General features: G+C 37.0%; 1 protein-coding gene across 4 annotated transcripts in view; it reads right to left on the reverse strand.

The window, feature by feature from the left end:
- The window catches only part of PCNX4 (pecanex 4), a 44753-nt gene extending 28384 nt beyond the window's left edge, over positions 1-16369 (reverse strand). For 2 of the 4 annotated variants that reach the window (XM_024731459.1, XM_024731457.1), the window contains exons 1-3: positions 15921-16369; positions 5416-6160; positions 24-203 (exon numbers count right to left, since the gene is read on the reverse strand). In XM_024731459.1, the coding sequence (XP_024587227.1) occupies positions 24-203; positions 5416-6104 (869 nt within the window). In that variant the 5' untranslated portion in view covers positions 6105-6160; positions 15921-16369. Of the gene's footprint in view, positions 1-23; positions 204-5415; positions 6161-15920 lie in introns of those variants that run through there. The other 2 variants (XM_024731458.1, XM_024731460.1) reach the window with 2 other exon arrangements.
- Between the last annotated feature and the right edge of the window lie 445 nt (positions 16370-16814).

Consider the following 16814-nt stretch of genomic DNA (forward strand, 5'->3'; position numbering starts at 1 on the left):
ACTTTAATATTTAAAATAATTACCGTAGGTGGGTTGACATAGATGAGCCTCCAAGGCCAAACTCTAAAACCTGCTCCATTGCCCATAAGAAAAGTGCATCAGGTGGGGGTAGGGTCCCGAGTGCCCACAGAAAGGGTAAAAATATAAACAAGATGTGTAAAATCTGATTAATTTGTTCTAGAACTGGTATATTTACCATAAACCTACAATAAAAAGAAAATATTTAAATCATACAAAACAATAAATAGAAGATCTTTAAAGGAAAAACAAAACACATACACCTCCCTCTATACCCCACCTCTGCCCTGAAACAAAAGAATATTTACAGGAAGGTCCTAATCCCAAATTGCAAAAGATCAAAAACATAAATTGTGACCACTGTCCTTCCTCTATACCAGCAAGTACTCAATTGTATACAAGTGTAGTACAGGACGAAAATATTTCTCCCTTAAATCTTTAAATTACATTGGCTGCAATTCCACCAGTGATTCTATAGTTTAAAATTTTTTAATTTAAAATTGCAAGCAACCCTGGGAAAGCCAAAGCCTTCCTGCTGTTCATATCTTAGTAGCTAGCAAAGAGAGTAAGCTCTTCTCTTTTTCCTACTCTCTCCTGTACTGTCTTGCTCCCAGGTCCTGGAATTTGAAATCAGTATATTTAAAATCAGAGGTCAGCAACATTAGGTTATGAACATGTCTCTGGGTTAGCTTGGGAATTTAACAAACATATAATATTGTTTCTATTTTGTATAAACAGTGGTATGGATTTGAGAACACAAACTTGTACAACACAGTCTCATAAATTAGTGAAGGCTTCTATCTTAACTGGAGGAACTGGTTTTTGGTACAGCACTTACCAGTTAAACATAACATTATCAAATTGTTTCAAATAATTTAACAAAAACTTTAAAGCACAGAGGAATAAACATTATCAATATGTTACTAAGTTTTTGGAATAAGGTTAGCCAAACACCTTGCCTGGAAGCCAACAACGCTGTAGTACTTATGGAGTTCCAAAGACAACTTTCAAAAGAGAAAACTAAATCTCAAAACTTATAGCATAATAATTGTACTTGAATATCTGAGCTGCTAGGAATCAAAGTCAAGGAGAAAGCCAACTAACATTTATACACTTAAGTGTATGTTAACAGCCGAGAAGCAAATGCATAGCAACTATGATTATAATAATGGTATAATGTGCTTCCTTACACAGATATCAGGACGATGCCAGCTAATGCACTCTGTTTCATAATGTATGTCCTTCAAATTTTTATAAGCAGAGAGAATTAACGAACACAAGGTTAACAATGTGATGCTAAATTAGAGGATACTTTCTGTAGTGTAGTTTTAAAAAAAAATTCATTTCATTCTGAGAAGAAAACACTCCAGTAACAAAAAAGAAAATCAAACCACACACAATAAGCCACAGGAAGGTCAAGGAAAACATGTAGATTTGTACAGTTTTTTGTTTTGTTTTGTTTTTAAAGACAACACTTCTCTTGCTAACATATTCAAGGAAAGGATAATTTGTGTAAAAATAATGTATACTTAGGAAATATGTTATCCAAGTTCCATTTTACCCCCCCAATCTCTTTTTGTTCTTAAGTAAACAAGCAATAGTACAGAAAAGTGTTTATACACAAAGATAGCACAATATAAGAATACATAATTGAAATAACCAAACATTGTGATTACTTTCCTGTGTGTATGACTCAGGATGATCAAACAGATGATTACTGTGGTTCTTTTATAACAGAAAAATGTTTAAATCCTAAAATTTCTGATAACATTACAGTAATTTTCTAGAGCAAAAAAATCTAAGCCCACAAGAAAAAACTGTTTTTCTAATAACCATAAAAATATTTCAAATTCTGTACACTCACTAAGATCCACATGCCCAGAAAAAGATGTTCCTAATATGTAGTGGCTAAGATGATATAAACATGCATCATTCATTCAAACAGTTCCTGAGAGTCTATGAACTAAGCACTGAAGGTTTCACACTTGTCTTTGATAAAAATGCATAGAAAAAGTCATTTAAAATTATTAATATACAACTGTACTAGGTAGACTAAAGAATGCAGGAAAAGAAAAGATCACTACACTGTAGGGCTTGTCTCTTCAACTTTCACATTCTCTGAAAGAATATTAAGATACAACTTGACATATCTGACAACTCTCCAAATTCGAATAGAGTACACATTTTATACAGTATTTATATGCAGTATCACACCTACTACTGCATAAAGAACATCTTGATTATTATTGTTAAGAAGATAAAATTTTTCTAAAATTGAAATGGGAGGTAATTTTTCTATATAAACTTCATATTTTCTTTAAAAATAGGTTCGAGGACTGCCTCTTTTATAGTTGAAAAAATCTTTTTATAATCATTAAACTGTAAACATTAAAACTATATATTAAATCCAACTTGAATATAGTAAAAAATAATTTTATGCTCTTTTATTGAGAAATGAAAAATGAGTAGTCAAGGTAACCAAATTATAAATTAACTGAGATTTTTAAAAAGATTAAAAGAACCTAGGGCATCATTTAAATGCAAAGATGTTTTATAGCAGGTAATTTCTGATATCAGAAATGGCACAGTGAGATAGTAACTCAATAATTTATATTCTGAAAATAAGAATGTTATAAATAAATCTTTCAAAAGGGGTCAAATGTATACATATACATTTAAACTCAATTTTATTGCTAATTTTTCAAAATCAAGTTTTTAATTGTAATATATTTTATAGTTAGTAAATGGCTGTGGTACTAAGAAATCAATTACAATAGAATTTCCATAAATTAACTCTCCTCTTACAATATTTGATTAGGTGAAGAACTACAAGGGTATTATAGTGTTCTTTGGTCCATAAATGTAGCACAATTAGAAGAGGTTAAGAGTTAAGGAATAGCAGAAATCTAAGAATTGGTCAGTTTCAGTACACAAACTGGCTATATATTTTTAAATGCCTTGTCTTCTTTTGGGCTACCATAACAAAGTACCATAGACTAGGTGGCTCAAACAATAGAAATTTATTTCTCACAATCTGAGATCAGAGTGCCATTACGATTGGGTTCGGATGAGAACTCTCTTCCTGGCTTGCAGAGAGCCAACTTCTCACTGTATTCTTAGTGGAGAAAGAGAGAGAGATGGAACTCTCTGGTGTCTCTTCTTATAAGGGCACCAATTCCATCAGGAACTAGGGCCACCCTGATGACCTAATTACCTCCCAAAGACCCTCTCAAAATATCACTACATTGGGGGTTACGGCTTCAAGAGAAGAATTTTGAAGAGACACACACATTCAGCCCATAACATTCCACCCTGATCTCCCAAATTCATGTTCTTCTTACATGCAAAATACATTCATTCCTTCCCAACAGCCACAAAATTCTTAACTCATTCCAGCACCAACTCTAAAGTCCATCCTGAGGCAAAATCCTCTCCAGCTGTGAACCTGTGAAACCAGAAATGCTTTGTTTCCAAAACACAGTGGTGGGACCGGCAAAGGACGGACATTCCCATTCCAAAAGGGAGAAACAGGAAAGAAGGGGTGATAGGTCCCCAAAAAAGTCCAACATCTGGCAAGGCAAATTCCCTTAGATTTTAAGGTTGTAGAATAACCCTCTTTTGTTTCATACTCTGCCCTCCAGGCCCCCAGGGCAGCAACATCACCCAAAAAGTTCTAGGTGAGGGTACCACCCCAAGAGCTCTGCAGGGTAGTACCAGCCCCAAGGCTTCCAGAAGAGGCTTTCTAGCTTGTTGAAACCTGATAATCTCTGAATCACTTTTCAGATCATTTGGTGCTTAAGAAAAGCGCCATGTTCACCATCAAATAGCTCTAATATCCCTGTCCTGTCAAATTTAATAACTTTAATAGCCTTCATCCATTACATCTTTAGTTCAAACTGGAAGTGTTTCTGCTCTTATAATCCCAGAAACTCTTCACTGAGCGACAGTCCAGCCACACCCCTGGTGTTCCCTTCAGAACATGCTTTCTCTTTTTTTGCAATATGGATAGACTGAAAATTTCCCAAATCTTCAAGTTCTGGTTCCATTTTGTTTAGCAATTGCTTCTTCAATTCATCTCTCTCCTTTTATATTTTACTATAAGCAGTCAGGAGAAATCAAGCTGTTCATTCAACACTTTGCTTAGAAATCTCCTCGGCTATAAATCCAAATGTATCACTCTCAAGTTCTACCTTTCACAAAATATTAGAAAATGATTCAGCTAAGTTCTTTGCCACTTTATAACTAGGATCGCCCTCTCCTCCAGTTTCCAATAACATGCTCTCACTGCTGTCTTGAGACTTCACCAGAATTACCTTTAATGTCCACATTTCTAGCACACACTTCAAAACTCTTCCAGCCTCTACCCATTACCCAATTCCAAAGCCACTTCTACACTTTTAGGTATTTGTTATGGGAGCACCCATCTTCTTGGTATCAAAATCTTAGCCAGCTCATAATCAAATACCATAGTCGGGTGACTTAAACAACAGAAATTTATTTCTCACAGACCTGGAGTCTGGAAGTCTGAGATTAGAGTGCCACCATGATCACGGTATGGTGAAAACTCTCTTTCTGGCTTGAAGACAGCTGCCTTCTCATTTCATCTTCATATGTTGGAGGGGGAAATCAGGCTCTTTAGTGTGTCCTCCTATAAGGGTACTAATCCCATCATAGCAGGGCCCCACCCTCATTATCCTAATTAGCTCCCAAAGACCCCATCTCCAAATATCACCACATTGGGGGTTAGGGATTTAATATATGAATGAGGGTGGTACAAACACTCAGTCCATAAAGCGGTGCCTGTACATTTCTACCTGTGATAGAGAAAGCTGCACTCTATAGGAACAGAGAAAGAAATGTCAGATTTAGAAAAGGCAAGCAAAAGAAGTCATCAAATAATTTTGTTTAAAATTGCTATTTTCTATTTTTCTTCCATAGCAAACTGATTAAAAAAATCAATATTCTATATAATTACTATAACAAAATTAAATAAGTTATTCTATTCATCTTAAATCCACTCAATCTGTGCATTAACATTTATGTGTATAAATTCTCTATTTTCCCTTCACAGGAAAGTTCCATCTCATTTCACAGGTTTCACCCAGGCTATCTTACAGATTCATGGCTCCTTATTTAAAGTAAAACACAGGATTGAAATTTTGCTTATTTATCTTATCTTATAAAGGGTTTTCTTTTTACTCTTCAACAAGATTTAATTACTGCTTTAGGATGAATGTTTAACAAAGATTAGTCCTATGAGATTATTCATCAAAACAACCTATCACCCAATGGTTTGGTGACTTTTAATTCATAGATTATTTTCTTTTCATACTAAGGAGAGTGCTCTTACTATGTATGCTTAAAAATAAGGTTATAAAGTATTTGATAGCTTATTACCTGTGTGCAAGATCTATAGAAACAAAGAAAAAAATATAAAGAGGTCTCATAAGAGGAGTGATTTCATAAGTATCCTGGGTTTGGAAAGTTGCAGTCTCTGTAGCTGTGTTTACAATTAATGAATATTCTCCTATACACAATGTCATCCATCCAAAGAAAAACAGTAGAACAGTGCCTCCTGCACTGCTATACAGCAGGGTTATTCTATTCGGAAGCAAATACCATGTTCCAAGACCACACACTAAGCCAGCAAGAAAAGAATGAAAAACGGTATTGGCTGTATGTTTTTTGCCAGGAATTAGAAATTTGATGGTCTCAGCACCAGCACAACTTGTAAATTCATGTTCATCTTCCTCTGCTAAGATATCTGTGGTCAGCATTCTTTCCACTGTCACCCATCTGCTTCTGGCGTATAAACTTGTGAACTGGATGACAAATGCAGTGAAAAGCATTAGTCCACCTGAAAGTGCTGCTGTATAATAGTCTTCCAGGATGCCTAACTGGTACAAAAGTGTTCCTATTCCACCCAAAACCCATGGCATCAAAAAAAGGATAATCTGATTAACATATATGTAAGGAGGGGCACAATGGCCTAAATTGAATCGAGGGCCTCCAAGAACAGTCTGTGGAAAGCGCTTCAGAAAGAAGTCCTGTTTGTAATCATTCAGCAGAGGCACATCTGGACTCATCCTTCTCACTCAGGATTATTCTGAAAGTCACATCTTTTTCTGTAACACAGCAGTCTCTAAGAAAAAGAAAAAAAAAACTATTTGAAAATATCATACTTAAAACATGAGGGAGAAAAATCCCATATTTCCATTAGTTAGTTCCCTAGTGCAGGATTTGTAACTTCACTTCTCTAGCTCCTTCCCATTGCCTGACACATACTTGGCACAAAACAAGTAGTTGCTAAGTACTTTTTTTTTAATTTGGAAAAAAGTCATATTCACTATTAATTTACCTGGAACTTAGATAAACTTGGAATTTCAGATTTTGAGGTCAAAGGAAAGTTCAAAAAGCCAGTACTCTCAACTCAAATCTACTAGTGGTTTAACTGATCATTTCCCTGAGTGCTTCTGTTGTTTGTTTCTTAACTTTTCTATTACAAGGGTGAGCAAAATTTTTCTATAAAGGGTCAAATAGTAAATATTTTTCTGTTACAATGACTCAACCCAGCTGTTGTTGCAGAAAAGCAGCCATAGATAAGTGGATATTAGTAGCTGTCTTCCAATATAACTTTACAGTATTTATATACAAACAGGCTATGGGCCAGATTAGCCTGTGGGCCATAGTTTGCCAACCCCTGCTCTATAAAATAAGGATATTCTCTATAATTCCTTTTAATTGAAATGGAAATAGAAGTGGAAAATAGAAATACTAAGTGTTAGTCACATCACTTAACAATTATAGTAAACTTTTCTGATAATTCAAAAAGTCAAACCCTGCTAAAATAGTAGCATTTCAATAAAAAGCCACTGGCAGCTCAACATGCAGTAGGAAGGACAATGAACTGGAAACCAAAGGACTCCAAGAGTCAGATTACATGCTTATTATCAAGCATATTATTACTATGTTACCACATGCAAACCACTTCATGCCTCAATTTTTAGTCTCTCTTTCTCTTGTCAGTTTCCAAAATCTACCAGAACTAGCAAAACATGAAATAATAAAAGGACCCATATATGCTTTAGTCTAGATTATTTTCATTTAAGGGCCATAAAAAACTAAGGATCAAATAATATGGATTCTGTTCTCTTCAACTTTCCCTTTTCCTGTTTCTGAAAAACAGTTGCCTGTTAACAAGATCAGCTAGTGAAGCATTACCTCAGGGGTCATATACTAAGTTAGAAATGAAAAATTAAGTTTAAAGCCATCTTCATAAGGACAGACATATAGACCAATAGAATAGAATAAAGCGTCCAGAAATAAACCCTCACATATACAGTCAAATATTTGACAAGGGTGCCAAGATCATTCAATGAGGAAAGAACAGTCTGCAAAAAATGGTGTTGGGAAAACTGCGTGTCCACATGCAAAAGGATGAAGTTAGATCCTTACCTAACACCATATACAAAAGGTAACTCAAAATGGATCAAGAGCTTTAAAGCATAAGACCTAAAACAACAACAATCTTAAAAGAAAACATAGGACAAAGCTTCTGATATTGGATTTGGCAATGATTTCTTGGGTATGACACCAAAGGTACAGGTAACAAAAGAAATAGACAAAATGGACTTCACAAAAATTAAATCATGTGCATCAAAAGACACTATCAACAGAGTCAAAAGACAATTAACAGAATGGGAGAAAAAAATAAGTTGTGAATATCCAGGATATATAAAGACCTCCTAAAACTCAACAACAGAAACACAAACAATCTAATTCAAAAACTGGCAAAGAACTTGAACAGACATTTCTCTAAAGAAGATATATAAATGGCAATAAGTACATGAAAAGATGCTCAACATCACTAATCATTAAGGAAATGCAAATCAAAATATGAGATAACACTTCATGTTCATTAGGATAGCTACTATCAAAAAAAAAAAAAACCCAGAAAATAAGTGTTGCCAAGGATGTGGAAAAATTGGAACCCTGTGCACTGATGGTAGGAAGGTAAAACAGTACAGTTGCTGTGGAAAACAGTATGGTAGTTCCTCAAAACATTAAAAATTGAATTACCATATGATCTAAGAATTCCACTTCCTGATATATACTACAAAGAGTTGAAAGCAGGGTATCAAAGAAATAATCTGTATACTCACGTTTACAGCAGCATTATTCACAATAATTAAAAGGTGGAAGCAAACCAAGTGTTCATCAAAGGATGAATAAATAAGCAAAATTTAGTATACACAATGGAATATTATTCACCCTTAAAAAGGAAGGAAATCCTGCAAATTGCTATATCATGGGTGAAACTTTAGGACATTATGCATAGTGAAATACGCCAGTCACCATAAGACAAATACTATATAAATCTACAAGGTACTTAGAGTAGTCAAAATCACAGACAGAAAGCAGAATAGTGGTTGCCATGGGCTGAGGGCAGAGGAGAATGGGTCGTTACTGTTTAATTGGTATGGAGTTTTACAAGATGAAAAGAATCACTGGGAGAGACAGTGATGATGCCTGCACAACAATGTGAATGCACTGAGTATCACTGAACTGTACACTTAGAAATGGTCAAGATGGTAAATTTTATGCTCTGTGTATTTTACCACACACAAAAAATTTAAAGCCATCTTAAAGTAACCTTTCTTCCTATCAGTTTAAAAGAGTCTTTCTGCAAGTCACTTCTACCCAACCAACAACAGCCATGGAGGGAGCTTTTGGGTATCACAAAAGGTTTTTTGGTCATCACTAAGAATTACTACCTTAGAGCACCTCTTGCTATATTTTTGGGAAATTCTTTATACTGTAAATGTTTATCGTCTTATATCTTCCAGCTACTAGCCTTAGCTCTATATAGAAAGTCATAGCTTTTACTCACATGACAGCCCTGCAAGTACTCACAAAATAACAGAATCACAGGGCCAGATGGAACCTTAATGGTTGATCGTTTAACCTCAGGAAATGAAAAGATTGCCTCCCTCCCCTCTGAATGAGCGTATCTCCTGTACCGATGTCAGTGATGTCAGTGTATTGTACTGATATGCTTGTTCAGTACAAGCCATAGGTAAGTAAGGACATGCTCCTATGAGTGTGGGTAAAGATTCTGATTTCAATTACCTATGGATGATACTATCAGACAGGTAATCGAGCTTGGATGGCTGGCCTGAGCATTTTGAAGAATCTAGATGTACCTGAAATTTCCCCAGGGAGTTAGGTAAAAGCTGACCCCTCCTTCTCCACTGAAGCAAGTGAGGAACAAGGTGAGATGGCTCGCTGGGAAAGGAAGCCAGAAATCGAAGATATCTTATAAACTAGATTATCTAGCTGCATGTTACTACCCATATTCATTAACCTTTTAGTACTTCTGAGTCTTTTGTAAATTTAGTTTAAATGTTCACCCATTTGATGGAATACTCTGTGATTATATTCCAAACAGTGGAATATTCTCAAGATCTACTGTTGATTTGGAAACATGGAAAGATGCCCACAATATACTGCAAAGTACAATAAACACACCAATGATCCCATTTGTATTAGAAAAAAAAAGTACACACACTTGTCCGTATACATGGTTATTCGGTGTGTATAAGTGTAAAAAATTTCAAAAGTCATACTCACTAGGCTGTGTTTGTGTGTATTTTACATATAACATTTTGACACCTCTTTAAAGTACCAAATATCCTCTAGAACTCTCAACCCATGCCCTGTAAACACATCCTGTGGCCTTCTGGGTGCCTATGCTCATACCCTTTCCTTTGCCCAGGATGTCTTCTCCTTCCTTCCATAATTACTAATCTTAGTCAACTTTCAAGATTCAGTCTAATCCATACTGAAAATTTTGCAGAGCACTTAGACCAAACTATGCCTCTCTCCTATCTGTGTATCAAAAACATTGCTTGTTCATAGTACTCATCTTGTAACATGTATCAACAGAGGGCATTTCTTGTATTGTTCACCTCTTTACATGTTATCTTTTCAAATGTTTTTCTTTTCTCTGCTATTATTTGTGGGTAAGGGCCAAATCTTGAGATACTTCTGATTCTCCATAATATTTAGTAAAATACTGTACCTTGGCACAGAAAGGCATGTATTTAGTACATTACTGGCATAGCTTAAGTAAGATGATTAAAGTTGGAGAACATTAAATATTGTTGTTAAAAGGGAAGTTGGATGTTATTTACTGTTTTTGAAAACTTCTTCCAGCACATCCTGCCCCATTCAAAACAGTAAACCCATAAACTCTTTATTCCCAGTTTTTAAATGTTTGGAAAGTATCTTCATTTATTTTTCTTATGGACTAAATAATGGCGTCTAATGATAGTACTATTGGCTCAGAGAAGATTTTGCCTAGAGCAGTATAGTATCCCAGTAATACTGGAGCAGGATGGGCCTGAGGGAGAAACATGGCTGGGTTTCTCCCATGGAGAAGGAAATGGCTAGAGGATTTTAACATGTGAGAAGTCCAATTTTAATTTGCTCCTTGTCTTATGCTACACTTTAATCTCCTTCATTACCAGGAAGGAGCAACTAGTTCTTACTGGGAGAGAAAAACAGGAAGAACGGCAGACACAAGAGGCAAAATAAGGCAGGAGCGATAATAAAGTGAGGGCAGATGAAAAAGTATGAAGGGTATAAGTTCCCTCAAGAAGCCTTAGGAGAATGGGGGAGGACACTGGGATGGTGATTTATTTTAATGGAATATAAAAAGAAAGGCTGAAGGATACAGGATTGTTTGCCCTACAGAATGTTTTTTGAAAAGGTGTCTGTGGTCAAAGAAGTTTGAGAAACTATATACCAGACTGCAATCTTGAAGAGTCACAATGGATATCAGCATACTAAAGACTCTGAGACATCTTCAAGTTAAAAAAAATACCACTGCGAATCTGCTTAAAATATGTCATTTGAGATTTCCAAACTTATTTGTCCTTGGAACCCATTTTTCCCTTGATATCTAATAACAGATCATGTGTGCAGTGTTTTATGGAAACTGCTTTCAGAAATATCGGCCTGGGCTTCAATCACAACCTTAAAGATTTAGGTAGGTGAAGTAGAGTTAAAAAGATATACCAGTTAAGGAGGAATGTCATGAACAAAGGTACACAAGAAAAAAAATTATGGAAATTTGATAGCAAGTACATCAGGTTGTTTTTTTCTAGTATTTTAAGGATAAAAGAGGATTACATGACAGATATTGTAAATTCATTTAGGCAAAAATTATGATAAATTGGTACTGTTTGACTTAAACTTTAATTACAGATCCTGGAATACTTCAAAAATATTTTATTTGTATGAAATGACAGTTACATTTCTATAGAGAGATCTTCTAAGTCCTAATCCGGATTAGTAGCGTGAAAAAATAAAATCAGAATAATTAAAACTAACTCCCTGGGGCTTCCCTGGTGGCGCAGTGGTTGAGAGTCTGCCTGCCGATGCAGGGGACACGGATTCGTGCCCTGGTCCGGGAAGATCCCGCATGCCACGGAGCGGCTGGGTCTGTGAACCATGGCCGCTGAGCCTGCGCGTCCGGAGCCTGTGCTCCGCAACGGGAGAGGCCACAGCAGTGAGAGGCCCGCGTACCGAAAAAAAAAAAAAAACAAAAAACTAACTCCGTGAATGAGAATTTGGCATATGCTCTGAAAGATTGTTAAAGACAGATTGATGCATTTATATGGCTGCTACCTCCAACATGTTAAAATGAAAAATGGCTCAAGGCTTAGGGAAAAAAATTTTTAAGCTGTGAAAAGAGAAGTTAAGGGATAAAGGTGGCATCACAATAATCATTTAGGCCATATGCTTTCTTCATATGCTACTCTGAAAGCAGGACAACAAAATAGCCATAGAAATGTTACTTTTTTTGGAATTTGAGCCACATTTCTTACCCATTATCCAAAAGGGTAGGAAACAGAGATCAATTTAGCAATGACCTAGAAAGGAGTACTTAGTTACCAAAACTTTAACTCAGTAACCATGCAATATATCAGACTGAAAATCCCTTAAAACAAAGAAAGAGATAACAAAAAGTGGCAGTTTTGGGGGATTATACTGAATTTATAGTTCTCTAAATTTGGCAAAAAGAATTCCTAGAAATAGAAGTTTTAGCAATTGCCTGATTTTGGTTAGCAAAGGTTACTTTTTTTTTTTAATCTAGCATATTGTTTTTATTGTTGGTTGATTTCATTCATTGAATCCACACATTTATTTTCTGTCTATTACGATAGATTTTTTTTTTTAACGGCAAGGACACTTAACATATGATCTACCCTCTTAAATTTTCAAATGTACAATACAGTATTGTTAACTAGCAACACAATGTTGTACAGTAGATCTCTAGAACTTATTTATCTTGTATAACTAAAACTTGTTAAACAGCAACTCTCCATTTATTCCTCCCCCAAGTGCCTGGCACATCATTCTACTCCCTGTTTCTAGGACTTGGATGATTTTAGATACCTCATGTAAGTGGAATCATGCAATATTTGTCCTTCTATGATTGTCTCATTTCATTTACCATGTCTTAGGCTCATCCATGTTGTCACATATGGCAGGATTTCTTTCCTTTTCAGGGCTTACTAATATTCCATTTTCTGTATATACTATATTTTCTTTATCCATTCATCAGCTGATGGACACTTGGTTTGCTTCCACTATTTGGCTATTATGAATAATGCTTCAGTAAACATGAAAGTGCAAATATGTTGAAAGACCTTGCTTTCAATTCTTTTGGATAAATACCCAGAAGCAGAATTGCTGGATCACATGGCAGTTCTATTTTTAATTTTTTGAGGATTCCCCATACTGTTCAGTAGCACTGTGCTACTTCTGTGTGATGTACCATTTTGGATTCCCACCAACAGTAGGAAGCTTCCAATTTCTCCACAACCTCCCCAACACTTGTTATCTTTTGTTTTTTTATAACAGCTATCCTAACAGGTGTGAGGTGATATTGAATCCACACATATTTACTGAGCACTTCTGCACTGTACCTCAACTATAGTTTTGTTGAACTTTCAGGAAACTTATTATGTTTTAATACTTGTCAAATTTTACTAACTCTGGCAAGATATGAAACAACTTAATTCTCAGTTACTCTGGATAGAAATCATCTGTCATCACCAGAACACATATGTGTACTTTTTAGATAGCCAAGTACTAACTGTTGAGGGTACTAATAGGAATCTACAGATGCAAAGATAGTTACCCCTGTAATTATGAAAATACTCTATGGAATCTGAACCAAATGCTATGCCATGGATTAACAGCTAGATTCTTGAAGAGTCTTTTGAAAGACATTTGGTGCTTAAAGATGAAAAATACATTTCGTGTTTTAGTTTATCGATTATGTAGTAAGCACACTCCTCCCTTACCAGTAAAAGGAAAATCTACCCAAGTGCCTAAAAAGAACAAGGACGTTAACATCTCTTTGGCTATACAAAATGGTAATTTTTTAAATTCCAGATTTTGAAGGGTCTTTCAGTTTAAGAGTTTTCTGTAAATTCACAGGAATTGGTATGTAGGGAAAACTCTGACTGGATGGGAGGGGTGATTAGATAGCTCAAAGGATCTATTTATTGCAGATTATGTATTGGCAATGCTTCCCAGGTGGAATGATGAGTTGTTGGTTCTATGATTCACACTTCCCAAATGTACAACACTAGAACATGAACTGATAGCATTCCATTACTTACAGAAAACTAAGATGGTAGGAAATAGCCAAAGGTCACATCAGAGCATCATAAATGTGCAGCACTGCCAGTAATACTTCTGCTCCTATCCCAATCTACCCTTCCCACACCTCACACATCTTAGCCATTATAAATTCAAATGGATTAATAAGCTCTTCCTTCAAAATCAAGTATCAGGCAAATGAAGTCTACCACTCACATGAATTACCAGAAATAAATCAATATATTTTACAGAAAGTAAAACTGAGAACCTGTGATATTAAGTGACTGAACCAACACATAATGTCAGCTGGAAGAATACAGAGTTTTTCAATCACACCAAGCTACTGACATATGAAAGGAAAATTTCTTTTGTGAATTAAGAAATAGAAGGACAAGCTTGGAAAAAGGGTTTTCCAAGGAAGGTGGACCTAAGAGATATCTACAAATGTCAAAATAGGAAGCTTTTGTTAGCTAAGCCAGCATGGCCATGGCAGGTAGGACTGCTTGATAAGACATAAACAAACACAAGTGGGTAAAGTGTCTAAAAGAAAAGGTTCTCACCATGAAGAAAGTGAAAACAACTCACAGAATGGGAGAAAATTATTGCAAAAAATATATATGTTAAGGGACTTATATCTAGAATATAGAAAAATCTCTTACAACTTAATAATGAAAAAACAAATAATTTAAAAATGGGCAAAGGATCTGAATTTCTCCAAAGATAATATACCAATGGCCAGTATAAGCACACAAAATGATGCTCAACAACATTACTCATTGGGGAAATGCAAACCAAAACCACAATGAGATATCACTTCAAATCCACTTGACTGGCCACCAGAAAGATGGACAATAACAAGTACTGCCGAGTTTATGGAGAAATCAGAACTCTCAAGTGATAATGTAAAATACTGCAGCTGCTTTGGAAACAGTCTAGCAGTTCCTCAAAAGGCTAAACATAGAGTTACCCTATGACCTAACAATTTCATTCCTAGGTATTCACCCAAGAGAAATGAAAACATAAGTCTACACAAAAATTTGTACATGAACATTCATAGCAGAAATATTATTAATAGCCAAAAAATGGAAACAACATAAACGGCCATCAACAGATGAAATAAAATGTAATATATCCATACAATAGAATAGTAATAGACTATAAATGACATTGAATACTGATGCATGCCACAACATGAATGAACCCTGAAAACAGAATGCTAAGTGGAAGAAGCCAATCACAAAAGGCCACATATTGTATAATTCCATTTATATGAATTGTCCAGGACCAGCAAATCTATAAAGACAGAAAACAGATTAGGGTATGCCTGGGCTGGTGGATACAGTGAGGACTGGGGGCAGGGAGAGTGACTGCTAAAGGGTACAGTCCTTCTTTTGGGAGTGATGAACATGTTTTAAAATTGAATTGTATGGAATGTGAATTTTTATCTCAATAAAGTTCTTACAGAAGAAAAAGAAACATTAAAGATCCCCAACGTGGTATTTTCTGTGGCAGTTAATAACTAGCAAGCATCTCTTTAAGTAGGAAATTTTAAAGCAATGGTCAGGCGCCCAAACAGTTAAATTACTAAAATGGCAACGTGTGAACTGGCTTTGGATGCTATGATAACGGTTTGGAAATTTGGCATAGGTGGTAGTAGACACTCAATAATATAAAGGATGGTCTTTGCCCTAAATGCAGGAATGAGCTAACAAAGGAAAAATCCACCTAATATTATACAGCTGAATAAGACAGAAAATAAATTCAGAGGCCTAATAAGTGACTTCTGATGGAGTAGACTTCATTGAAGTAAATGTTGGCCCTTGATAAACAGCGGGCTGTGGAGAGAGGATGCAGATCAGTGGGGATAGAGTTGTTCCTGTTCAGGGGTCCATGATTTGACCACAATGGGGCAAAAGGGGAGATAAAAGAGAGAATGAACACAGTAGTAAGGGGCATAGTGTGTAAACTTTATTGGGATAACAAAGCCATCCCTAAAATAAGACTGAAAGGGCCATTTTCCATTTCGCAAGTGTCTCTTAGAAATAAAATGCTAAAACTCAACGGGCTAACGCTGCCTTACGAAAGAAAATTAAAATCACACCAGATTGATGCCTCTAGCGACTGAGCTCATCTCACGTCTTAAAAAGTGCAATAATCACTCTGCACAGCCTTGGAAATTAAGGCTACCAAGGAGTTCCCAGCTGGGTGTCGGGGATCTAACGTACCTCGAGTCACCTGAAAGAAGAGGCGATGCGAAGGCATCCCGGGGACTGCGTTTTTGCATGTAAACCCATATAGGGCGCTCCCGCCGGGAGGCTGCTTGCGGTCCGAACGCGGAGGCAGAAGAGCTGTGACGGCTGGGGCAACCAGCTTACCGCGGTGACGTCTCGACCCGCTCCCCGTTTCCATGGCTAACGTCAACTGCAGCGGCCGCCACCCGGCGCGGAACGGAGCTCCCGTGCTCTGGGGAGGGCCGGGCGCTCGGCTCGCCCCGCCCCTCAGCCTGAGGTCGCGTCTGGGTGTCCAGCCTCCGGCCCGCCAGGCGAGGCCGAGTGCAGGGAGAGGCGCGCTTCGTCCGCTCCCAGGCCCGGGCCAACGCTCGCCTGGCCGAAAACCTTGGGAGTCGCTTGGGTTCCAGCCTCGCCTTGGGCCCAGACGCGGCACCAGGGTTCGCAGCGTTAGGGTTCACAGCGTCAGCCCTGAACTTTCACCCGCGTCGCGCCCTTACGCAAGAGCGTCGTTGCCCTGGTGACGTGACGTTCCTCTAGGGTAGAGCTCTCTGGTGGATAGAGGCGCGGCCGCCATTTTTAGAGCGTGAGGTACCCGGTGATACGACTGACGAGTCCGGGCGTAGTGCGACTCCAACCGCTCAGGGACCTGCGACGTACATTAACCACAGCCGCACTTTGGCCGTCACCACCCAACACACCGACGGTAATAAATGCTTTTAAGTGGTACTTCATACATATACGTGTTCGCTGTCGCCCCTTTATTGCATTTTTCCCCCCCATGATTGGATTTGTGACTATTTTAAATACTAGGAACCAAAATACCCATAAGTGAAACATGCCACTAAAGTATCTGTTTATTAATAAAATAAGGCAAAGTTACCGTGTTCC

This window comes from Neophocaena asiaeorientalis, unplaced genomic scaffold, assembly GCF_003031525.2.
Source record: "Neophocaena asiaeorientalis asiaeorientalis breed wild unplaced genomic scaffold, Neophocaena_asiaeorientalis_V1.1 scaffold603, whole genome shotgun sequence".
Taxonomy (NCBI): Eukaryota; Metazoa; Chordata; class Mammalia; order Artiodactyla; family Phocoenidae; genus Neophocaena; species Neophocaena asiaeorientalis.